This window comes from Homarus americanus, unplaced genomic scaffold (assembly GCF_018991925.1).
Source record: "Homarus americanus isolate GMGI-L3 unplaced genomic scaffold, GMGI_Hamer_2.0 scaffold34921, whole genome shotgun sequence".
NCBI lineage: Eukaryota > Metazoa > Arthropoda > Malacostraca > Decapoda > Nephropidae > Homarus > Homarus americanus.
Genome location: NW_024741901.1, coordinates 19382471 through 19408123, shown reverse-complemented (window position 1 = coordinate 19408123; position 25653 = coordinate 19382471). Strand labels below are relative to the sequence as shown.

The 25653-nt window shown below is 48.1% G+C and overlaps 1 protein-coding gene across 1 annotated transcript in view; it reads left to right on the top strand.

Moving 5' to 3' along the window:
• The first annotated feature begins 10376 nt into the window (after positions 1-10376).
• LOC121876213 overlaps positions 10377-25653 on the top strand; it is a 16430-nt gene continuing 1153 nt past the window's right edge. Inside the window, exons 1-14 of the mRNA XM_042381196.1 lie at positions 10377-10639; positions 11829-12029; positions 12269-12453; positions 12671-12793; positions 13620-13756; positions 14306-14474; positions 14580-14726; positions 18725-19003; positions 23344-23580; positions 24120-24339; positions 24477-24646; positions 24821-24928; positions 25358-25467; positions 25626-25653. The exon at positions 25626-25653 is cut by the window's right edge and continues 1153 nt beyond it. Coding sequence (XP_042237130.1) covers positions 10546-10639; positions 11829-12029; positions 12269-12453; positions 12671-12793; positions 13620-13756; positions 14306-14474; positions 14580-14726; positions 18725-19003; positions 23344-23580; positions 24120-24339; positions 24477-24646; positions 24821-24928; positions 25358-25467; positions 25626-25653 — 2208 coding nt within the window. The 5' untranslated portion in view covers positions 10377-10545. The remainder of the gene's footprint in view (positions 10640-11828; positions 12030-12268; positions 12454-12670; positions 12794-13619; positions 13757-14305; positions 14475-14579; positions 14727-18724; positions 19004-23343; positions 23581-24119; positions 24340-24476; positions 24647-24820; positions 24929-25357; positions 25468-25625) is intronic.

Here is a 25653-nt window from a genome sequence, read left to right as displayed (position 1 = left end):
CGCCCGCTCCCCCACTGCCCGCCCGCTCCCCCCCCCACACTGCCCGCCCTGCTCCCCCCCCCCACACTGCCTGGCCCGCTCCCCCCACACTGCTCCGCCCGCCCCCACACCTGCCTGCCCAGCCCCCACACCTCCCGCCTGCCCCTCCACACTGCCCGGCTCCCCCCCCACACACCGCCCTGCCACGTCTGCCCCCCCCCACACTGCCCGCCCGCCTCCCCCCCCACACCTGCCCTGCTCCCCCCCACACGTGCCCGCCCCCCCCCACACTGCCCGGCCCGCTCCCCCACTGCCCGGCCCGCTCCCCCACACTGCCCGTCTGCTCCCCCCCCCACACTGCCCGCTCCGCTCCCCCCACACTGCCCGCCTGCTCCCCCCCACACTGCCCGCCCGCTCCCCCCCACACTGCCCGCGCCCGCCCCCCACACTGCCCGCCCGCCCCCACACCTGCCCGTCCCGCCCCCCCACACCCGCCCGCCCGCCCCCCCACACTGCCTTCTGCTCCCCCCCCCACACTGCCCCTGCCCGCTCCCCCCCCACACTGCCCGCCCAGCCCCCCCACACTGCCCGCCCGCCCCCCCCACACGCCCGCCCGCTCCCCCACACACTGCCCGCCCGCTCCCCCCCCACACTGCCCTGGCCCGCTCCCCCCCACACTGCCCTGCCCGCCCCCCACACCTGCCCGCCCGCTCCCCCCCCCACACTGCCCTGCCCGCTCCCCCCACACTGCCGCCTGCCCCCCCACACTGCCCTGTCCGCTCCCCCACACTGCCTGCCCGCTCCCCCACACTGCCCGTCTGCTCCCCCCACACTGTCTGCCCCCCCCACACCGCCCAGCCCCCCACACTGCCTGCCCCCCACACAGCTGCCCCCCCCCCCACACTGCCCCTGCCCCCCCACAGCCCCTGCCCCCCACCGCCCAGCCCCCCCACACTGCCCGCCCCCCCCCCACACTGCCCGCCCCCCCCCACACTGCCCGCCCCCCCCCACACTGCCCGCTCCCCCACACTGCCCGCTCCCCCCCCACACTGCCCGCTCCCCCCCACACTGCCCTGCCCCCCACACTGCCCTGCCCCCCCACACACTGCCCGCTCCCCCACACCGCTCCCCCCCCCCACACTGCCCGCCCCCCCACTGCCCTGTCCCCACACTGCCCGCTCCCCCACACCGCCCGCCCCCCACACTGCCCGCTCCCCACACCGCCCTGGCTCCCCCCCACACACTGTCTGCCCCCCACACCGCCCGCCCCCCCCCCCACACCCCTGCTCCGCTCCCCCCACACTGCCCGGCCCCCCCCCCACACACTGCCCTGCCCCCCCCACACACCGCCCGCTCCCCCCACACACCTGCCCGCTCCCCCCCCCACTCACCCCACCTGCTCCCCCCCACACACCGCCTGCTCCCCCCCACACTGCCCGCTCCCCCACACACTGCCTGCCCCACTGCCTGGCTCCCCCCCCCCACACTGCCCGGCTCCCCCCCCCCACACTGCCTGCCCCCCACACACGCTGCCCCCCCCCACCACCGCTGCTCCCCCACGCACCGCCCGCTCCCCCCACACACTGCCCGCCCCCCACACCACTCCGCCCTGCCCCCCCCCACACTGCCCGCTCCCCCCCACACTGCCCGCTCCCCACACACTGCCCTGCCCCCCACACTGCCCGCTCCCCCCCACACACCCCGGCTCCGCTCCCCACACACTGCCCTGCTCCCCCACACACTGCTGCCCCACACTGCCCTGCCCCCCCCCACACTGGCCCGCTCCCACACCTGCCCGCTCCCCCCCACACACCGCCCTGCCCCCCCACACACCGCCCCGCCCCCCCCCACACACTGCCCGCCCCCCCACACACCCGCCCCGGCCCCCCCCACACTGCCCGGCCCCCCCCACACTCCAGCCCGCCCCCCCCACACACTGCCCGCTCCCACACTGCCCTGGCTCCCCCACACACTGCCCTCCCCCCACACACCGCCCGTCTCCCACACACTGCTCCGCTCCCCCACACACCGTCTGCTCCCCCCACACACTGCCCGTCCCCCCCCCACACACCGCCTGGCTCCCCACACACTGCCCGGCCCCCCCCCACACACCGTCGCTCCCCACACACCCTGCCCTCCCCCCCCCCCCCACACACACCGCTCGCTCCCCCCACACACCCTGCCCTCCCACACTGCCCGCTCCCCCCCACACACTGCCCGCTCCCCCCCCCCCACACACTGCCCGCTCCCCCACACACTGCCCGCTCTCCCCCACACACACACACACACCTGCCCTCACCCCCCACACACACTGCCTGCTCCCCCACACCACACACCTTCCTCCCTCCACCTTTTCCCTCTCCTCACACCTTTCCTTTTCTTTTCTCCTTACCTCCTTCATTTTTTCCTACTCCTCCTCCTTCCTTTTCTTTCCTCCCCCCTTCCTTTCCTTTCTTTCCCCCTGCTTCCTTCCTTTCTTTCCTCCTCCCACCTTCCTTTCTTTCCTCCCCTCACACCTTCTCCTTTCTTTCTCCCTCCCACCTTCCTTTCTTTCCTCCCTGCTTTCTTCATTTTTCTCCCTCACCTCCTTCCTTTTCTTTTCTCCCCCCACCTCCTTTCCTTTCTTTTCTCCCCTACCTTCCCTCCTTTCTTCCCCCTCCCTCCCTCCTCCCCTCTTTCTTTTTCTCCTCTCCCCACCTTCCTTTTCTTTCCTCCCCTGCTTCCCTTCTTTCTTTCCTCCCCTCTCTCCTTCTTTCTTTTCCTCCCTCCCACCTTTCCCTTTCTTTCCTCCCCCCTCCACCTTCCTTTCTTTCCTCCCCTCCCACCTTCCTTTTCTTTTCCTCCCCTGCTTCCTTCCTTTTCTTTCCTCCCCTGCTTCCTTCCTTCTCTTTCTTTCTCCTCCCCTCCACCTTCTTTTCTTTCCTCCCCCTCCCACCTTCCTTTCTTTCCTCCTCCCCCCACCTTCCTTTCTTTCCTCCCCTCCCACCTTCCTTTCTTTCCTCCCCCTGCTTCCTTCTTTTCTTTCCTCCCCTGCTTCCTTCCTTTCTTTCCTCCCCACCTCCTTCCTTTCTTACCTCCCCTACCTCCTTCCTTCTTTTCCTCCCCTACCTTCTTCCTTTCTTACCTCCTCCCTCCTCCTTCCTTTCTTTCCTCCCCCCTCCCTCTCTCCATCCCTTTGTGGCCTTCCTTTTCCTTTCATCCCTGCTCTTCCGTCCGTCCTTCCTCCCTCTCTTTTGTCCTTTTTACTTTATCCTTCCATATCCCCAATCTCATTTCTTCATTCAATCCTTCTCTACCTCTTATTCCTTCCTTATTTTCCCCTTCTCTCCCTCCCCCCCCCCCCTTTATCTCTCTCTCTCTTTCTCTCTCCTTCCCGTCTCCCCTTCTCTCTCCCACCTTCCCTCCTCTCTCTCTCTCTCTCTCTCTCTCTCTCTCTCTCTCTCTCCTTTCCCTTCCCCTCCTTCTCTTTCACCTCCTTCTCCCCTCTCCTAGTCGTGGCCAGACACTGTTATGATGCCTATCTCTACCTGTGGTGACAGTGGCGGCCAGAAACATTGCCTCAACACTTAATGCCTCACTGTCACACCCCCAGTGAGGAGGCCTCTGATTAACACAGAGGAAAATGGATTTTAAAACAAAGTTAATTCTTTTGTAAGTCACGAGTCATTCTGTCCATTAACAAACCTTGATGACAATTCGCATTAATTTACTTTATTATATCCACTATTGCCTCTATTAATCTTTATTGATGATGCTGGAGAATAGTATGGATCATGAATATTAGCCTCCCTAGCTTAGGTTAAGTAAGCATTAATGTGTTCAATCAGTGTCGTAGCTTGGGTAAGGCGGTGGGCAGCTACCCAGGGTGCAGCTGGTTTGGGTGGGAACTGAATGATAAACATAGGTGACTGAAATTTTGACAAGCTGCTGCTTGGATGAAATTGTTCAATCTTATGATAGCTAATTTGTTATATGCCCATTTTCAAATTGCAGAATTTATTGACTTCATAATTTATCTGATTTCTATTTTTTTCTAATATATTTAAGATAAAAGTCGGCTTTAAATTCGTGACGTCTACTTCTCTTACCAGAATCATACTCGCTGACCATCACTGGCTCCGTCCAGTGTCTTCTAATTAGTGTGTGATTTTTGACAGCAGTGGGCTGTGTGGCTTAATACAAACCGTTTATGTTGTATACTGTAAACTATTGCCAATGAAGTGATCAATATTCGTATACAAATAAATTTAGTAAGAAAACTTTATAAATATTTCAATCAGCTTGGGCTAAACATTATCATGTTTGTTTTTACAATTTGCGTTTGAAATTTTAACAAAGTGAACACAAGGAACATGGGTTTTTAAGGAAATGAGTTGTGATTTATTCACATCTTGTTAAAACTGGACAAAATCAATCAGTTTGTTGGAAAAATGGAGACACCGAAAAATATTGAAATTTGTTAGCGTCAGTGGCCATTACAAATGAGGCTATAAACGATGTTACATATTTTTTATAAGAGTATGCCATTTTACTTCAAGTTTGTATTTGAGCAACAGAGATGTCTGAAGTCAAACAGTTAAATCAAATTATCAGGGTAAGTAAGACTCGTCCACTAATCATCATCTCTTGTACACTAAATCTTTATTCATCTCAATTAATCATAAAATAATTACGTCTTAAACCTTGCTTTCAATTGCCTTAAATTTTGTTTTTTTTGTTGTATTTATAATTTACTCAGCAAATAAAGTACCAAATAACATCTGGCATTACGATTATTTTCGGTCAGGTGGTTTTATATTATCAACAGCTGGGATAAGAGAGGCATATCTCACCCCCTCGACAGATGGTGACCTTGATGACTTCTGTTTGTGGTATAACAAAAGTCAAAGTCAAAATATAACACCTCTGTATATGAACAGTACTCCTCCGGTACACTATATGACGGACCTGACCTTCAGTGTTGAAGTATCGGTTATTGCTGACCAAGTTCTATGAACAAGACAAACAAAAACCTCTACCATATCGCGCTGGGTGAAAGTAACACCTCTCTGTGGTCAGAACCCTCCGGTATAAACTCCACCACCGAGTCCCAACATTCCGATCCCGTAACCTCTTATACAGGAAATAATAAACTTAACTTTGTTATATATATAAAAAAAAGACACGTTATCAAAGAAATAATGAAACATGATATTTTTTCCGATAATTTATATATCCAAATTATATCCAAATATTTGTCGTAAAAGAAAAATACACAAACGGGATTCTAACAAATTTAAATATTATACATTATTAGAAACAGTTTCCAGTGTTTTGAAATGACTCCGTTTGTCCATTATTACCTACGTGGGAGTTGTAAGACCAGGCAGGGTACTAACGTGTGGCTAAGACAAGATTGTTACAAACCTTTTATAGACGATCAAGGTCTTCCCTTCACACACCAGAGTCACAACACATAATCTTACTCTGTCATCACCAGGGCTGCGTTCAGTTGGGCAATACGTGCTCATAGCATGCGCTCGGCTGATGAACGTGACAATACCGTATTTTCCTCACGCCGCCCAAGCCGAGCCATAGCTAAAGGTGGATCACTTCGTAGCGCGGGTTATTTACAAATAAAAAAGGCGGCGGCAGCCACAAGCGCCTATTTGTGATCGTTACTAAATCACTTAAATAAGATTGTCGTAGATTAAAGCAATTTACGTAGAAACCTACTAACTGTGGGTGTTCGTACACGACCGAAAATACCACGATGTTGGTGTACAGCGGTATCGTACAATATCTATCACCACTGCTTGGCTCGGACACACGTGAGAAGGGTGTTATCCAATGTGACTACCAAACCCCACAGGTTTCCTCCTGTACTAGCACTTGTTCATAGCAATGTAACAAAGTACAAACCAACTGCCCGAATGGCTAGTCAGCTGATAAATGGTGAAATGAAAAATAGTAATAAAAAATAACTAATCAGTTGGGAAAGAAGCTATTCAACAAATTATATTCAGCAACTTAGGTTGAAGCAATTGATGATTTATTAATTTTATTGACCAATCAATGGGAGAATGGAACACCAGCAGTTATGTAACAGGTCGGCCTTCTTTGTTTATGATACCATAATTCAGCTGACCAACAGTTCAGTATGCCCTCCAGTAGCTTCCAGTATTTCCAAACTGAATGCAATCCAAGTTACGAGGAAAACTCTACCACTGTACAGTATGCGTCATATATATAAATTACCGAAGCTTACCCAACAATTCCTGTCAAGAAATGAAAAAAATAAAGGATAAACTACATTAGAACTAGAGTTTATGGCTAACACTTACCTTGGCTGAGGTATGAGAAGCCAAGCGTGGTAGACGTTACTGAACTTCAACAACCAAGGTGTTTAAGCTTGTGACAAGGTTTATAATTTCACTAAAGTCTGTCAACTATCATTCCATCACGTCCGTCTATTATCTTCCATTTCCGTCCACATTTTCAATTAAACTGAATTTTTGTCCGTTATTTTAATTGAAACCTTACTTAGAATTAATATTAAACGAGAAAACACCAAAACACGATTCACTTTAGCAGTAAGTTGGTGACTGACATTTACCACACCAGAAGTACGCGGAGTGATACAGCTCTTGTTGCTCATGTATTCTGCCGACCAAAAAACTTGTTACTTTTGATTTTGTGACTTTCTGGATCAGTGAAGCCTTTTTGTGGCCGTTTATTATTATTATTATTATTATTATTATTAGTATTATTATTATTATTATTAGTATTACTATTAGTATTAGTATCATTATTAGTAGTAGTAGTAGTATATTTAATATGAAGGTAATAAAATGGCGGCGAATGTGTGGCTATTGGGGGAGGCTGGAGGCCACGTTTAAAAAAAAAAGTAGTTATTATTACTACCGGCTTTCACCACTTACCAGCTTCCTCGCTGGTTGCCAGCAACCAGGTCGTATTATACTGTATATGACTCGTATAAACAAAAGCAGTAGATAACACAAGTGTCGTCGAATTACTACTAGCTATCCCACCATTCTCCGGTAATTTCCCGACGATCGGTAATCGGTATCAACATACAAACACAGGTAGATTTCAACCAGGTCACAGAAACGCACTTGTGAACTGTAGGGTGTGTTCTTACAGCGGGACTTCTTGCTTCGAAAATTATCATCACACTAGCGTGCAATGCCTTACGTCCGTATTATTAAACATCTTCCTTTGAAGAAGGTCGTCGTGTTTCAACCTAAGTTTTAAACTACACGAGTCCTGAGGGACACCGCAGTACAGTACTTAACGGGGTGGTGTGGCGGTAAGATTAACTAATTTCAATATTATAAATTAATTTTCACTTTATATCGCTCAATAATTCCACAATACCTGCACAACAATTATCTTCAGTTGTCACTAGGCTTGTACTTCACACAATGTGCAGAAACAATTGACTCTTTCCTCGGCAGCTCACTGCCGCTTATATACGTCTCGTCAGACGCCTAGAACATTCTACATGAATCTAGCTACATCTAGGCGCTGCTAGTCGGAACAAGATATGCCTGGAGAGCTCTCTAATGATGTAGGTTTACAATACATAAGCAAATCATAAAAAAAATTGATGCAATACCTTCTAGAAAATTCTTAAGTAATACATCAACATGTACAAGAGAATTTCCCCTAAACTTGCTAAAATAACTACTGCTTGGAATAGAAAATAATCAAACGCCTAGTTCAAAAATTTATAATATTAAATTATGCCTTGGGATAACAGTAATATACTGTCCAGTACTCGAATTATTATTATTATAGGCGTTAATGTGTTAGGGCTGCGACGGCCGAGCAGACAGACAAACAGTAGTTGAGCGTCAGTGATACCGATATTGAAACAGTATAGTCAACCAGAAAAATTCAGATACGAAGTGAACAATAACAACAATAATATTGACCTGGTTAAGCCCTCATAGCATCAACATCATCATAATCATCATCAACAACATTATCAACATCGTCACCATCATCGTCACTATCATCATAACCAATCATTATCTGGAATTCTAAACGCATTACGCTGTCATAAACAGAACGATACTCAATTGTCATATATCATAGTGCTGCGTGTGTAAATATTTAACAGTAGTGTACAACTCTCTAAAAACACAAGTGAAGGACAAATACATTATTAGCGTTGACTTGTTGATGTAGCACTTAGCGAGTTGGTGGCTGACTGACATTCCCAGCTGCTTATAGACTCAGGGAGAAGTGTGTGTCGACTGTAAGACACTCCACATAGACTCAGGGAGAAGTGTGTGTTGACTGTAAGACACTCCACATAGACTCAGGGAGAAGTGTGTGTTGACTGTAAGACACTCCACATAGACTCAGGGAGAAGTGTGTGGTCGACTGTAAGACACTCCACATAGACTCAGAGTGTGTGGTCGACTGTAAGACACTCCACATAGACTCAGGAGAAGTGTGTGTTGACTGTAAGACACTCCACATAGACTCAGGGAGAAGTGTGTGGTCGACTGTAAACCTCCACATAGACTCAGGGAGGTGTGTGGTCGACTGTAAGACACTCCACATGGACTCAGGGAGAGGTGTGGTCGACTGTGAACACTCACATAGACTCAGGAAGTGTGTGTTGACTGTAAGACACTCCCATAGACTCAGAGAAGTGTGTTGACTGTAAGACACTCCACATAGACTCAGGGAGGAGTGTGTGTTGACTGTAAGACACTCCACATAGACTCAGGGAGGTGTGTGGTCGACTGTGAGACCTCCACATAGACTCAGGGAGAAGTGTGTGTTGACTGTAAGACACTCCACATAGACTCAGGGAGAAGTGTGTGTGTTGACTGTAAGACACTCACATAGACTCAGGGAGAAGTGTGTGTTGACTGTAAGACACTCCACATAGACTCAGGAGAAGTGTGTGTTGACTGTAAGACACTCCCACATAGACTCAGGGAGAGAGTGTGTGGTCGACTTAAGACACCCACACAGACTCAGGGAGAAGTGTGTGTTGACTGTAAGACACTCCACATAGACTCAGGGAGAAGTGTGTGGTCGACTGTAAGACACTCCACATAGACTCAGGGAGAAGTGTGTGTTGACTGTAAGACACTCCACATAGACTCAGGGAGAAGTGTGTGTTGACTGTAAGACACTCCACATAGACTCAGGGAGAAGTGTGTGTTGACTGTAAGACACTCCACATAGACTCAGGGAGAAGTGTGTGTTGACTGTACGGTCCTCTAATGGAGGTTTTTTTCCCTTTTTTTGTCATTATTTGTGTAGGGAGGGGATGAGTCAGAGTGGGTGGGTTAGGGGAAGTAGTGGGTGAGTTAGTACCTTTGGGTAATTGTGGGGTACCTGTAATGGAGTACCTGTAGGGGGGGGGGAGTGTGGGGTACCCGTGGGGGCTATGAAGGTGAACAGGAGGGTTGTCACCATCAGTTGTCAAGAGCAGTGATCGTCAGGTGGTGGATGGAGGGGTCGTGTAAATAATCAGTGTTCTCCAGGTAATGTGGTTAACAAGTCGTCGATAAAAGCCTGTATGTATAAATTATCACCTGACATTTGGGGGTTTGAAAGTCTTCACCTGGGCTCACCTTAAGATTCTAGCGAGCGAGAGAGACATACAGGCAGTATTTTTAAAGGTGGAGTTCAATTTCCTATACTCCAACAGGTGGAGGAGGGCTTCACCGCAGGGACAAAATATTTTATAGCTACTAAGGTGTAAATTGGTGTTGTGACGTCGTTAAAAGACTCCAGTAGTCGATAATAACACAAACAAGGGCGAGCTAAGGAGGGAGTTATGAGCTTGACTACTGTACACATTACCTGTGACGGAACCCCTCATACCAGCGGGCAGGTACAACTCTCACATAATAATAACAGCAACTATGCTAATGGTAATAATGATGTAAATAAATAAGGCGAATATCACTGTGAAATGAAACTGACAAGATTTTTTTCATCTTACACAGTATACGGTGCGGTGCGGTGCATATAATATGGTGTACATAAAACAAAGGACGCATGAATAATTATATATACACACACACACACATACACATACACCTACACACATACTCATACACACACACACATACACACACACACATACATACACATATATACACTTACACACATGCGCACAAATACATACATATACACGTAAATATACATACACATATGTGCACACATGTACACACAAGTTAGAGAAAAATAAGTATTTTTGAACCTTTGATATGACCCAATAAAGATGCCAGAGATCAGGGTAACACTCCTGGGTAAAGGCATTTGTGTACATTGGTTGCCTGGGATACGACAATAAACATTGCCTTGCCTGCTTCAACTCGGGGTTACCGGTGAAGGTCGGCAGTACTAGCAAACACCATCGTGGTACTGGCGCTACTCCCGCACTACCACCACTGCTACTACCATCACTGGCACTGGTGCCCCAACTACCATCGTGTTCAAGGAGTTCAGTCATCTTGTTCAAAAGGTCAACACCACCTCACGTGTGTTGCTTTACTTCCCAGAGATAAAAGGGAAAAGATTTAAGTTACCATGAAGAAGCGACACTGGCGACTAGACACAACGCTGTTACCTGTCCTGTTGTCTGCTCTCACCATACCTGGGCTCCATACCTGGTGTGATGCAGGTCAGTTGGTTACTGTACAGTATGTTGCCTTTCATGTTTGTGGCTAATTATTATTTTATTATTATTATTATTATTATCATCAGTTTTTAATATTATGATGTTATTATTTATTATTTGTTATTGTCGTCATCGTCATTGTTTCTATTATCATTATTGTTGTTTTTGTTGTTGTGCTATTATTATTATTTATTTTATTATTATTATTATTATTATTATATATATATATATATATATATATATATATATATATATATATATATATATATATATATATATATATATATATATATATATATATATATATGCGCTGATAACCACAAGGAAAGAAGAAAACACGAAGTTCCCAAGCGCTTTCGTGTAATTCACATCTTCAGGGGTGAGTACAGACTAAAGAAAACTTTTTATAGAACTGATCCCAAGCCCACCCATGACCATAAGAATATCTTAATATTACCATTTCACAAAAATTTCTCACACATTCCTGCACAGCTAAAAACCTGGAACGTCAATGTGGCATTTAAAAACTCATGCACTGTTAAACAAATGTTAATCAAGAACTCCCCCAACAACACAATTGGTTGCATTTATAAAGTTCCTTGCAAGGAATGTAATATGTTTTACTTAGGCCAGACAGGTAAAGATCTTGTAACTAGACTTAAACAACATAAATATAGTGTTAGGACAGGCCAGGAATCCTATGCTCTGTTTGTTCATTTGAGGGATAACAAGCATTGCATTGACTGGGATAATGCCTCCTCAATATTACCTTGTAATTCAATTGATAGCATAGGAACATCACGAAAGCGCTTGGGAACTTCGTGTTTTCTTCTTTCCTTGTGGTTATCAGCATATACCTAGATCACGCGCACCTACAGTGATTTACTTGTGTGTGTGTATATATATATATATATATATATATATATATATATATATATATATATATATATATATATATATATATATATATATATCGAAAAGTGTTCGCCGCCTGTTCCAGAGATCAGTGGTTCGATTCCCTGTTACTCTCGGTTCACCCAGCTGAAAATGGGTACCGAAGGCTTAGTATACAGTGTGCTGTATTAACACTACCCTAATGGGCAGTCTTGCCTATGGGACCCACCTTCACTTTTTTACATTAGTCGTATTAGTTTTTCATTCTTGCCGTTTTACTACCCAACACCACCACCAGTCGCCCCAGAGGACCAACTAGCGGTGGAGCTCAACGTGGCAAGGCGACAAGCAAGGGGCACTGAGTGGCTCCAGTATGACCTGAACCGAAATGACCTGGGCCAGTCTTCCACATTTACGGTCTGCCTCCACATCTACCTTCAGTTTACCTATACTGACCCTTGTATCGCCCTCACTTTCGACCCCAACACCTTCGTCATCAGTAAGTACAAATTTGACCTTCCTCCGTCACCAGTCAGTGTCGGGTTGATGGACTGACTGACAGGTTGTTGGATACAACTTCAACATCTAATGAACACACACAGACACCGTGCTAACCTCTCGCACAGACACGCCCACAAAATAGTATCCGTTATTGCGAAACCCTGAAATGACCTCATATTAAAACAGTCACGAGAACGTGTGTTAAAGACTGTGTCTCACTCCATAACATCTCCTCAGTTAAAGATGGTAAGCTTCAATTAGAAAAGAACCTACCTGACAAGGGATGGACGGTGGTCAGCTGGGCGCCTCTGAACTACCACTACTGGACGCCTGTGTGTGTAGCGGTGGGTCGTGAACCTGGCCTCGCCCTCCACGGAGAGTACACAAACCAAGGTCCTCATACCCCCATGGAGCTCCCTCAGGTAAAGGTTTGTTTTCTTGTGTGTGTGTGTGTTTACCTTACCAAGAACACTGGTGATGCATGCTAGATTATACTATAAAACGCAATTGCTTGGTTATTGTCTTTATACCTGTCTACGGAACCTATTGTACATTCTTTAAATACTACTAACCTCTAATAACAGCTAACATAACCTAACCTAAAACCTGGTACAGTATGTGTGTTTCCTTCACCGCCAGGGAAAGACCATACGCATCACGGTGGGTATTCCCCTTCAAGACGCCAACATAGACCAGACCACCTCCTTGTCCGCCATCGTCACCGCCCCGACAGTGTACAAATGGCGGCTCTCAGACCAAGAGGTAAGTCTGTTAAGCCACCTCGACACCAGTACAGTGCCACCTCAACACCACCTCCATACCAGTACAATGCCACCTCAATACCACCTCTATACCAGTACAGTGCCACCTCAACACCATCTCCATACCAGTAAAGTACAACCTCCATACCAGTAAAGTACCACCTCTATACCAGTACAGTGCCACCTCAACACCACCTCCATACCAGTACAATGCCACCTCAATACCACCTCTATACCAGTACAGTGCCACCTCAACACCACCTCCATACCAGTAAAGTACCACCTCCATACCAGTAAAGTACCACCTCCATACCAGTAAAGTACCACCTCTATACCAGTACAGTGCCACCTCAACACCACTTCCTTTCCAGTACAGTGACACAATAATAATTTTCACTTGAATTCTAACTGTGATAATATTCAATAATAATTTCATCATTATAAAATTCTGCAGTGCAATTCGTCATAAGCTAATAAATGGTCCTCACCCCTTTCATTCACCCTTCCCACCCTCACTCTTCTGTCTCGTCCTTCCCTCACCCTCCCCCTCACTCTTCTGTCTCTTCTGTCTCGTCCCCCTCACCCTCACCCTCTCCCCTCCCCTCACTCACCCTCCCCCCTCACTCACCCTCCCCCTCCTCACCCCTCCCCTCACCCCTCCCCCCCCTCACTCACCCCTCTCTCCACCCCCCTCACTCTTCCGTCTCGTCCTTCCCTCACCCCCTCTCACCCCTCCCCCTCCTCACCCCCTCTCTCACCCTTCCCCCTCACTCTTCCGTCTCGTCCTTCCTCGCCCCTCTCACCCTTCTCCCCTTATTTCTGGTCAGGTCCTGGACGTGGCATCATGTCGGGAAGACCTACAGGACCGCGTGTGGTATCTGTGGTCAGGCAGGATCTTAGACTCCTTGTTACTCGTCACTAACCGGTCAGCAGTCACCTCGGAATTCGTCAACGATACAACCAAGTGTGTTGACCTGTCGTGGCCTAGAGTGAAAGGTTGTAGGGCCTAGAGTGAAAGGTTGTAGGGCCTACAGTGGAGGGGCTGGCCCTAGAGTGGGGTGGAACCTAGAGTGGGGGGGTTGTAAGGCCTAGGTGGGGGGGTGTGAAACCTGAGTGGGGGCTGTAGCCTAGAGTGGAAGGGGTTGTAGGGCTAGGTGGGGGGGCCTAGAGTGGAGGGTTGTGGGGAACCTAGAGTGGAGGGGGCTGTAGGCCTAGAGTGGGGAGGAGGGGGTTGTAGAGGCCTAGAGTGGGGGAGGGGGTTGTAGGGCCTGGGGTGGAGGTTGTAGGGCCAAGAGTGGGGTAGGGGGTTGTAGGGCCTAGGGTGAGGGAGGGGGTTGTAGGGCCTGGGATGGAGGTTGTAGGGCCAAGAGTGGGGGAGGGGGTTGTTGGGCCTAAAGTAAAGAGAGATAGAGAGAGGGGGAAGCGCGTTTGCTTGTGATTGTGCGTGTGTGTATGCGAGATGTTCTTACTCAGATCCAATTTATCTTTCTCTCTACTACAACAAACTGTACAGTTACTGGAGTCGTATCACCAATCCGTATGACATGTGTGTACCAGCCTCGGGCCATAGACTGGTGCTCCTTCGGGGGACATTCCTGTACGGTGAAGCACTCGGTAACTGTAGCGCCTATGGAGGTACTCTGGCGGAGGGTAGTAAAGACACTTGGATGGCTGCTAGTGAGGTAAACGTTATGACGATTTCTGACAGATTCTTTCATAAATGTTCAAATATTCAACTAAGGAAGACTATAATTGCTGGATTATTGATGTTCAATGTTTTTCTTCAGCCTTTGCAGTTTGCTGCAACTAAAGTTTTGGCGAATCCTTGGGTTACCGCTGGCAGTGTTGACAAGTGCTGGAAGATGGACCTCGCAACGTTCTCCTTAATCCAGGGAAATTGTGACACTGATTATGCATCGTACCTTCTGTGTCAGGTGAGATTATGCTAGTAAACTGTATTCGTCCGTGAAAGAGAGAAAGATAGTGTAAGGGTTCTGGGTACTCGGTTCTAACTACAGGAACGAACACAAACACCTGTAGAGTATTTGACTAGTACAGAGGTGCGCAATCCCAGCGCTGGTAGTCCCTACACTCTATATGGGTCAACTGACTTCTCTCAGGCGACATGTGGTACATTAGCAGCTTCCAGATGTCGCCAGGCACATTATCTAAGCGTGTGGTGACATGAAAAAGGGGCATTGCCACACGCTACTGACTAAATAAGTAATGTATATAAATGGGGTACATACATAGTATACATACAACATACATAATATACATACATTTCCCCACCCCCCCCCCCTCTCTATACGCTCATAGCAAAGTCTTGAGCGGACCTCTTTTGGATCCGTTCTGAGCGTCGAGTGGCTTGATCACTGGGGGGATATGGGACTCCGCACTGGTGGCAGGGTCAGCGGGAAGCGTTATGGGGCGGAGAAAGCGGCGGTTCCTCCACCACACAGTTAATATTCCCAGAAGGGGCCACTTTGAGGATGAGGTGCTTCAGGGATTTGACAGCAGCCTCAGCGTGGCCGTTGGACTGCGGGTAATGGGGCGGTGACAACACATGCCGGACTCCCCATCGGTCAAAGAACGCAACAAAGTCCCGGCTTGTGAACTGGGGCCCTCCGTCGGTTCGCAGGGGCACAGTAACGCCCACGTAACGGAAGTAGTGGCGGAACTTGCTGATGGTGGCGGCAGACGTCGTATCATTGCCGCACTTGATGACAACCGGCCAACCAGAGAGACGGTCGACGATAACCAGGAAGGACTCTCCTGACACACAGAAAAAGTCGGCCGACACAGACTCAAAGGGGCGGGTGGGGTTGTCGTCACCCATGAAGGGTTCCTGCTGCTGGCTGGGTTGTAGAACTTGGCAGGGCTCACATGCACGGACAGCATTTGAAGTGTCGGAGTTGATGCCAGGCCGGAACACAGTCTGACTTGCACGCCGTTTGGTGGCCTCGGCTCCACGGTGACTGTCGTGGAGGCGAGCCAAGACGTGGGGACGTGAAGCAGCAGGGACAACTACCGAAGAAGAGGTGTCACTGGCCAGAGGTAGGGGGCGACAGCAGGGTAGTTGCTGCTCCCTTCGTGCACCCTGTTGACGCATTTTACCTCGAGAATCGGTTTTGGGAAGTCTTGGGAGATGATGGCCAACTCTTGGCAATGTCTGTAGGACAGCAAAGGAGTCGGGACTCCATTATGCACATCAATCCAGGCTTGACCTGTTGCCAAAGGTGACCTGTGCTTGGAGTGAGCTTAGGGCTGGGACCATCTGTGAACCATCGGCCGTGAAGCGGAGGTCCTTGGGAGGCGGTCCTAGATCACTTGGAGAGAGCCCCAAGCATTGCAAATGCTGGGGACCGATGACTGTAGCATCAGCGCCGGTGTCAGGCAGCATCTCGAGACAGGATGACACACTGTCGTAGGTCACGATGACGCTGATGTGCTGGGGAGCTTTGGTCCTGAGACGTGAGGAGTACGCCTTCCTAATATGGCTTGAGCGTTGTCCAGGGTCGTCATGCCTCTGATTTGACGACTGTGGGCGGCCCTCACTGGTGGAAGGGCACTGTTGCTTCCGCCGACGCTGTCCCTTAGGTTTGTTGGTCGGGCAACACTTGTCGTAGTGGCCCAGACGACCACACACATCGCACTGGACGCGTTTGGTTGGGCACCGTACTGTAAGTGATCAGTGGCCCTTGCGGTCACAACTGTTGCAGGTAGACTCAGCCGCTGGACACACCTGTGTTCCGTGCTGCCTACCACAGCTGTTGCAAAGAGAGGTGGGCGTGGTGGGCATAGCCGTTGGGGTAGACTTCTTTTACTTGGACATAGCCCGTACAGCTGTAGGGGGAGCTCGGATGGCAGAGGTGGCACACCTGGCAGCCTCGTAGGAGCGACATATTGTCGACACATCCTTAAGAGAAGAGGAAGAGTCGAGGGAGGTGAGGCATTGGACAAGCTCCTCGTCCTAAACACCCAACAGGATCACCTGCTTCAACTGGGTCTCCTCGCACTGCTGGTGATTACCGGGTCATATGTCTACCTCTTCAGAGGCTCTCTTGAGTCGTACATAGAAAGCATCAAAAGTCTCGCCCTCCGCCTGTCTACAGCTAAGCAATCCCTCCTGCGTAGAGCTTCATTCCGCTGACCTTTGACGTGCCATTCTAGAACATTCAGTACCTCCTCTACAGACAACAAAGAAGTCGGGGGCATCTGCAACTTATGTTCCAACACACGCTGCATTTCCAAAGGCAGGCACATATGTAGATGAATGAGTTGTTTAGGCTGTGGCAAGCTCTGGAGATCCACCATTGGAGCATAATCACTCCACCATCACCGCCGCTCACGAAAAGTCTGGAAAGTCACATCAGGCTCCAAGATGGGTGGGGGTTGGGCAGCCGCTTTCGGTGGGGATGGAGGGCATACAGAAGGCGTTGACGAGGTATCTGAGCCAGTCGATACCGAAGCAGTGGAAGAACCAGGGGCTTGGTTAGCAGTGAGGTTAGATATCAAAGCTGCAAGCCATTCACTATCTTCCAATCTCCTTTGGTGGTCTGTTTGCCTCCTCTTGTCTCCTTTCTTCATCCTCAACACGTCTTCTCACTTCGTTCTCACGCCTTTCCTCCCTCAAACTTCATTAAAGCTATTACCTCTGGAGACAAGGCTGAATATCGAGGTGAAGGACTTGGAGATGTGGTAGGAGAGGGTGGAGCATCGTGCTCTGACTGGTCATCCATATCTGTAGAGCTGTCATCCGTCTGAGGCGTCATCCGGATGTCGACTGCACCACTACGTAAGGAAAGAGGCATAATCACTTAATCTGTATATTGTATCTCAAATCAGTGTTGACTGGTCAGCCCGTCGTATCAGCACGATCTGAGAAAACAAAATTAAACACACATTTAAGTAAATTATATATATAAAATATATATAAGGGAATGACTGCAGTCTGTACTTTCGTTCGTGTGTGTATGAGTGCGCGGTGGTGTGTGTGTGTGGCTGGTGGGGTGTGGAGGCGGGGGCTGTGCAGAGGTGGGGGCGGTGCAGAGGTGGGATGTAGGAGCGCGGAGGGGGGGCTGGGGGGTAAGCGGGCAGTCGAGACTCGCGCTAATTAGTTACCCTCGAGACACAGCCGGGGAAGGATGCACTGACGTACTGCTCCTCACAAATGCCCTGGACCAGCCTTCCACCTTGGGGAATCCCTTAAAACGAAGACACACTTAAGTACTACACACACGAGGCACTTATATCACTTCACAAGAACTTGCGGTCACTGCTCAAAACTCGTTGGTAATTCAATCGAGTTTTTGTGGGTGACAATGCGATTAGGAGCGATTAGGAGCGCGACGGTTGACCGGTTGACGAGCGGAGTGGGGGGTCTACCGGTCTTAACTATACAGAACGGCACTTGTATTTCCAATCAATCAATTCACTGCGCCATGTAGGGGTTCTGGGTACTCAGTTCTAACTACAGGAGCGAACACAAACACCTGTAGAGTATTGTAGGTTCTATTTGACGGAAGTACAGAGGTGTGCAATCCCAGCGCCGGTAGTCCCTACACTCTATATGGGTCAACTGACCCCTCTCTGACCTCTCAGGCGACATGTGGTACATTAGCAGCTTCCAGATGTCGCCAGGCACATTATCTAAGCGTGTGGTGACATGACTAGATAAGTAATGTATATAAATGGGGTACATAAAATATACATACAACATACATAATATACATACAGATAGCTTTATAAATCACTCCTGACCTAGACTTGTGAAACATAAACACCTACAGCAACTTGAGTGTATTTATTAACTGTAGCTGGTTTACGATGACTCTTAACGTTATATACTGGAGTTCATCAAGCCTCACAAAACATAAATCTTCAGAATAGTTGTCTTGTCTAACTCTCTTAAAAGAATTATTTTCCCCAGCTTCCTCTGACGCCCACTGTTGAGTTGCGGTCTGAGGATGACCAGACTGAGAAATTCTTTGTTCTCGCCACCACCTTCTTCTACCCATCATTCTACACTAAAGATGGATTATCGATACAAGGGAACACCACCATATGGCTGAAGTATTATGACCAGTACATGGAGCTCCTCTACTACGCGCAGACTAACGTACTCCAGCCACTGGGTCGTCACACCTGGTCTACTCCCGCCACCAACGAAAACATTAAACGCACTATGACGCTCACCAGCTGTAGCAAGGTATAGAACGCCACCCTGCTCTGTCCTTCATAAATGTGAAAAATCGATAAAACAAAAATACATATATATATACAGGGTGATTCAGCGAACAGTACATTAAATTGGAGGATAAAATCCTTGGATAATTCTAAACCACAATGTGTGTATGGAAAAATGTAAGTTTCTTCAAATGCCCACGTGTTCGTGACAGGTGCGAGCAAATTAAACATAGTCCAGGCATTTTTGAACGCGTCAAACAATCAATGGTACGACGCGTACAGGCCTGTATTGAGGCAGAAGGGGGCAACTTGAATATTTCTTTTAGGTTGTAACAAATAGGAGTCACATTGTAGAGATCTGTGATTAAATGATTACAAGAAACTACTGGGGTTTCACTTCAAATTAACTCTCATTAATACAACATCTTAAATGTATTGTATCATAGAAACTATGCAGACTCTGACATTTTACCATAGAGACATTGTAGTTTAGAATTATCCAAGGATTTCATCGTCGAACATGGGCTGATACACACTCCAAACAACCGAAATCCCAGTGCCGAATGGAGTATTCTCGACAGTCATGACAAAAACCTACAGAGAAACCCTCGGGCAGATCGAAAGAATACACTAGAACTGGTTTGATGAAAATGACCCGGAAATCCATGTACTGGTCGATGATAAACGTGCTGCTTTAACTGACTGGCAGAACAACCCTCAATCTAGGACTAAAGCTGATACCTTCCACAAGAAGAAAGAGGCGACCCAGGATGATCTTCGCAAACTAAAGAACGATTGGTTAAAAATAAAGCATGTGAAACGCAAAAAATTGCAGATCGGCACTAGATGCGCGATTTTTTCAATCCCACTAAAACATTTCATGGGCCAATCACTCCTGGCACAGCCCCCCCCCTCCTCCGCTCATCCGCCGGTAACTCCCTAATTAAAGTTGAAGAAGGCATCCGTCAGCGCTGGAAAGAGCACTACCATTCGCTGCTCAACCGAAACACCGACGTGGATTATCCTGACTACCCGTCAGGTCCTTCAGCATCCAGAGCTGACCCATCTCAGCTTCCTCCATCCCTGGATGAGGTAGCCAACTGCCATCAAACAGATGAAAAATAACAAAGCTTCGGGGCCTGGTGGAATCCCAGCCGAGGTGTATGAAGCAGGAGGACCTCTGCTTACCAGCCACCTCCACTCTTCCCTGAAGAATATATGGAAAAAGGAGGAAATTCCCCAAGCTCTTAAAGACCCCTTCATTGTCAATATTTATAAGAACAAGGAAGACCGGTCAGAGTATGAAAACTACTGCGGGATCTCGCTATTGTCCGTAGCTGGCAAGATTATCACCTGAATCCTCCTAAACAGACTTCTTCCTGAGGCGGAAAACTTCCTCCAAGAACCTCAGTGTGGCTTTATATCATCGCATGGCACCACTGACATGATCTTTGCTGCCCACCAAATACAGCAAAGGTGCAGAGAACTGCGTCGTGACCTGTACATGGCTTTTGATTGACCAAACCAAGGCCTTCGACTCGGTCAACAGGGAAGCCCTCTGGCGGACTCAGACAATTTAGCTGCCCACCAAAATTCATCGCCATTGTGAGGTGATTCCACGACGGCATGAACGGCAGTGTCCTGCACAATGGCACACAGTCCGAGTCTTCCCCACCCAAACTGGGGTGAAACAAGGATGTGTGCTGACGCCAACTCCCTTCCATTTTCATGGCTGCCTTCCTTACTCGTGTTAGTGCCAATTTAGACCGGCGGGGTGGACATAAGAGTACCGGATGAAGGATATTTTCAAAATAAGACGACTCCAGGCAGGAACAAATGTGTCGGCAGATTCCATTACTAAACTTCAGTATGCAGACGACCTCACACTTGTTGCTCACAATGAACGCGACCTACAGGAAATCCTGAACACTTATGGAGATGCGTATGCACACTTCCGCCTTGAGGTGAATGTGCATAAAACTCGGATTCTCTTTCAGCCTGCCCCTGGTTCAGCCACACCTTCACCATCCATCCAGCGTAATTGTACTACCCTCTCTAATGTTATCCACGGCGGACATCGATGAAGAGATTCAACATCGGATCAGATGTGCATCTCGAGCCTTTGACAGACTCCGTACCCGTGTCTTCAGCTGTAGGAAGCTGAAGTTATCGACAAAGATGCACATATATCGAGCAGTGGTCCTCCCCACCCTGCTATATGGCAGGGAGACATGGGTTACATACAGGAGGCACCTCAAGGCACTTGAAAACATTCACCAACATAGTCTTAAGTTCCATCCTCCGAGTTCGCTGGGAAGACAATAGAACAAATGCCAGTATTCTCGCTGACACTAACTGCAAACCATCGAGACTACCATTATCCATGAACAACTACGTTGGACTGGCCATGATACCCGCATGGACGACAGTAGACTGCCAAAGCAGCAACTTCAGTCACCTAACGAATAGTAAATGTAACGCTGGCGGGCAACTGAAAAGGTTAGGATAATCTTAAGACAACTGAAAAAGTGCCAAATCGACTCCCACACTTGGGAGACTATCACACCACACCGTAATGCTTGGAGGATCACCACACGAGCAGGTGTCAATATTTTCGAATTAGCCCGACTGCAAACCAAGGCAGAACAGCGCCGGCAAGACGCTGTCGTACCTTTCTTCTTGTGGAAGGTATTAGCTTTGGTCCGAGACTGAGGGTTGTTCTGCCTGTCAGTTAAGGCAGCACGTTTATCATTGATGAGTACATTGATTACCGGGTCATTTTCATCAAACCAGTCCAAGTGTATTCTTTCGATATGGCCGAGGGTCTCTCTCTGCAGGTTTTTGTCATGACAGTGTCGAGAATATCCCATTCGGTTTTGGGATTTCGGTTGTTCGTTGTTGGGTTGTTTATCAGCCCATGTTCGAGCTGCTATCTGAAAGCATGTGCTACTGCTGGTTCCTCCAGACGCCTAGTGTTAAAACCTCTTCTAGAGACTTGTTGCCTTCGCCGTTTTGGGGCGATGTGAAATGAGAGCTTGGCTCTGACAAGCCATTGATCAGAGTCGCAGTTGCCTGAGTCACGCATGGCACAGGTGATGAGGACATCTCGGCGATCTCTTTCTCTGACAATGATGTAGTCAAAGAGATACCAGTGTATGGAACGTGGGTTTTACCACGAACCCTTAAACTTGTCGGCCTGCCTAAACAAGGTATTGGTGATAGTGAGGTTGTGTGCAGCACACTTGCTGAAGAGGAGTAGGCCGTTGGGATTACACTTGCCTAGTCTATTTCTCCCAATGGTTCCCTGCTAAATGACAGTATCTCTGCCAACTCTGGCATTGAAGTCACCTAGGAGCACAACCTTGTCTTCTCTGGGGATAGAGGCTAGCACTCCGAGGTCTGCGTAAAAGGCCTCCTTGATGTCATCCTCTGCATCCAATGTTGGGGCGTATGCACTGATGAAAAAGGCATGATGTGAGTGATTCAGTGGGACTCTGAGTGTAATGAGGCGCACGTTGATCCCAATAGGCATTTCAGTTAGTCTGTGTAGGATGCGTTGGCTGATGGCAAAGCCAACTCCATAAATACGGTATCTCTCCGCAGCAGGCTTACCCTTCCAGAAGAAGGTATAGCCAGACCCCCATTCTGTGAGTCGACCCTCGTCTGGGAGCCGGGACTCATTAATGGCTGCTATGTCGATGTTATACCTAGCCAGCTTTTTTGCCACAAGGGCAGTTTTTCTTTCAGGTAGCTCATTTGTGCCAGTATCTAGAAGGGTCCTGACATTCCATGCAGCGACCATAAGAGGTTGTATAGTTTTGTAGGGGGTCTGTGATTTTTTTTTTTTTTTTTTTTGGGGGGGGGGGGCACTCCCCTACATCCTTGTGTAAGGTGAAGCGCAGAAGCGTTTACAGCGCCCAACAGGGAAGCATGCTAAGTTCATGCTTGCCTTTATGTCTCATGAGTCAAGGGCGTGTAGAAGCCTGAAGAGTCAGTGGTTTATGTCACCAAGTTATTGGAAGCTCCAACAACTTTCCCTGAATACGAATTCGCAACTTTCGATTTACACCAGGTACCTACTTTACTGCTAGGTGAACAGGGACTAATGGGGGCGAGGAAGTATGTCCAAACAACTTCCACCGGCCCGGGAATCGAACCCGTGACATCTCGGGTGGACATAAGAGTACCGGATGAAGGATGACCTTACTGGGTGCGTTTGCCCAGTCAGGTTATTTTTTTAGGCAGGCTATGTTTAGGACACACACACAAACTGTAAGGGGTTCTAATTGTTTCACACAAGTGTCTGGTATCACCTCACTCAAAAGTGATTAATATCCTCTTATTCCTCCTCCCTCTTACCAGGACGAGTTTACATGTAATTCGGGAAAATGTATCGAGTTGTCCAAACGCTGTGACGGTGTGTACGACTGTGGGGACGACGTGGGGTCCGACGAGGTGTGTTCTGTATTACTGACGCTACCTCGGTCCTACAACCACGACCAAGCACCAGACCCCATCACCTACCTCAACCTGACACTCACCCTCAACAGCCTACGCGAGATAGACGACTCCAGCAACCTCGTCAGCGCCTGGTTCACGGTATTGAGAATATAGTGGGGAGGAGCTCATGCTAACCTAACCTAACAGAAGCCTAACCTAACCTACCCTGAATCAAATTAATTTATATTTAATACCCCCTAAAGACCTCTGTATTACCCATTATAGTCCTCACATGGTCATATTTTAGCTAATTCGCCCGTTCCCTGCTCGACCACCATGCTAGGGTCCGCAGTACTTTTAGTCTGCCACTAGCTTCTTTCTTCAATAGAAGTATAGAATGATTTTTTTGCAATTCTTTCCCTTTAGGGGGCCTCAAAGATTCCTGATTACCTAAAAAAAATGAATTTTATGATTACTTATTAAGGATTAATTATAATTAGCCTAACCTACCTATAGGCTGAACTAATTTAACGTAACCAAATCTAACCTTAACCAAGCTTAACATAGTCATAGCCTACCCCTACCTTAATGTAAGCTAACTTAACCTAATTTACAAATACGAAATTCAATCTATCGGACACCTAACTTGACTCAATCTAAGTACAGTCCCCCCCTCTCTATCTCTCTCTATTCCACAGTTTAGCACCAGTTGGCACGACCATCGAGTCAAACTGAGTCAACTAAAGAACAAAACTAAAGATAAGATAGATTCCAAACATATGTGGTTCCCGAGATACTCCCTGGAGAACGCTCTCTTTCAAAACGACTTTGACTACCGCCAGGCGAAGAACGTTCGCCTCAACATCTACGCCCAGAGACTTAAGGAGGGACGTGTGGGTGTTAGTGATGGTTATGAAGGTAATGATGGTGGGGGTTGATAACGATAGGTAGTGAGAGTTAGTGAAAGTACGGACGGTCGTAGTGAAAGGAAGGTGATTGGAGAGACATGTCATTGGGCTTAGCTAATATTAACCAAAAAATATCATGTTCAACAGGTCTGGTGTACTCTGGCCAAGGGGACGCCAAGATCCTGAAGGTGGAGGACTTCATGGTGTCTTACATGTGTGACTTTAACCTGGCTCTCTACCCCTTTGACATCCATCAGTGCTTCTTCAACTTCTCCATCATCAACCACGGCTCCTTCATCTCAGTCTTTCTGGAGGAGGTATGGTCATGGTTTGGTTAGGTCAGAAATCCTACATTAGGTTAGGAAGGCTATGTTGGTATACGAAAGATTTGGTGAGATAATCTTACATCAGGTCAAGTTAGTTTTGATTAGAGTAGGTTAAACTAGGTTTGGTTAGGTCCGCATTATAGCCAGTCTCTGTCACCGTCACAGGCCATCAAGGTAGAGTCGAGTGAGTTTTCCACTACGGGGCTGTTTCATGTGTCAGAGCTGAGGATGTCCAGGACGGGGTCGGCCACCTCCACCACAGTCTCCCTCAAGGTGAGTGACGTCACGCTACTCACAACTACGGGGTTTCATTTGTTACTGAACCTCAGAACAGTGACGTTCTCTGACCACTGTGAATGAACCTTGTGTAAGATCCATTATCCCCTTTAATGCAACCATGTAACCCCTTGAATACAATCACTTAATATCATCGACCATAAATGGTTAAATCATCGTTTACAGGTGATTTCCTCATTGGTAAGTGTACTGTATGTGATACTCTGCAACTTAATACCAGTACACTTCGTGTCCAGGGAGAGTATCCACTTTTTTTTTTAAATTTGACACAATGGTAAAAAAAAAAAAAATACATCCATGGTTTATATAATTTAGCGGGTGCTACATAATTGCTAATTTTTGTGATCATTGTTATTATTTTCTCATCAAATTATCATTATCTACTTCATCATCCTATGCTGACAGATTAAGCTGACACGTAGATTTGGGGGAACGCTGCTGACCGCCTTCCTGCCCTGCGCTATCCTCGGCATGATAGGAGACTTTACCCATAAATTTGAGGAAAACAACTTCACGTAGGTACCACCAAGGGGTCTGGGGTAGATTGAGCTCATCTGATCAATATCGTAAATTAGTTCTTTTGTCGTGTTTGGTGTATACTTGACTATTCGGTGGTGATAATTATTTCTGGGAATGATGGTGAGAGATCCTTGTGTGTGTGTGTGTGTTGCAGGGACCGCATTATGGTGGCCATTACTTCC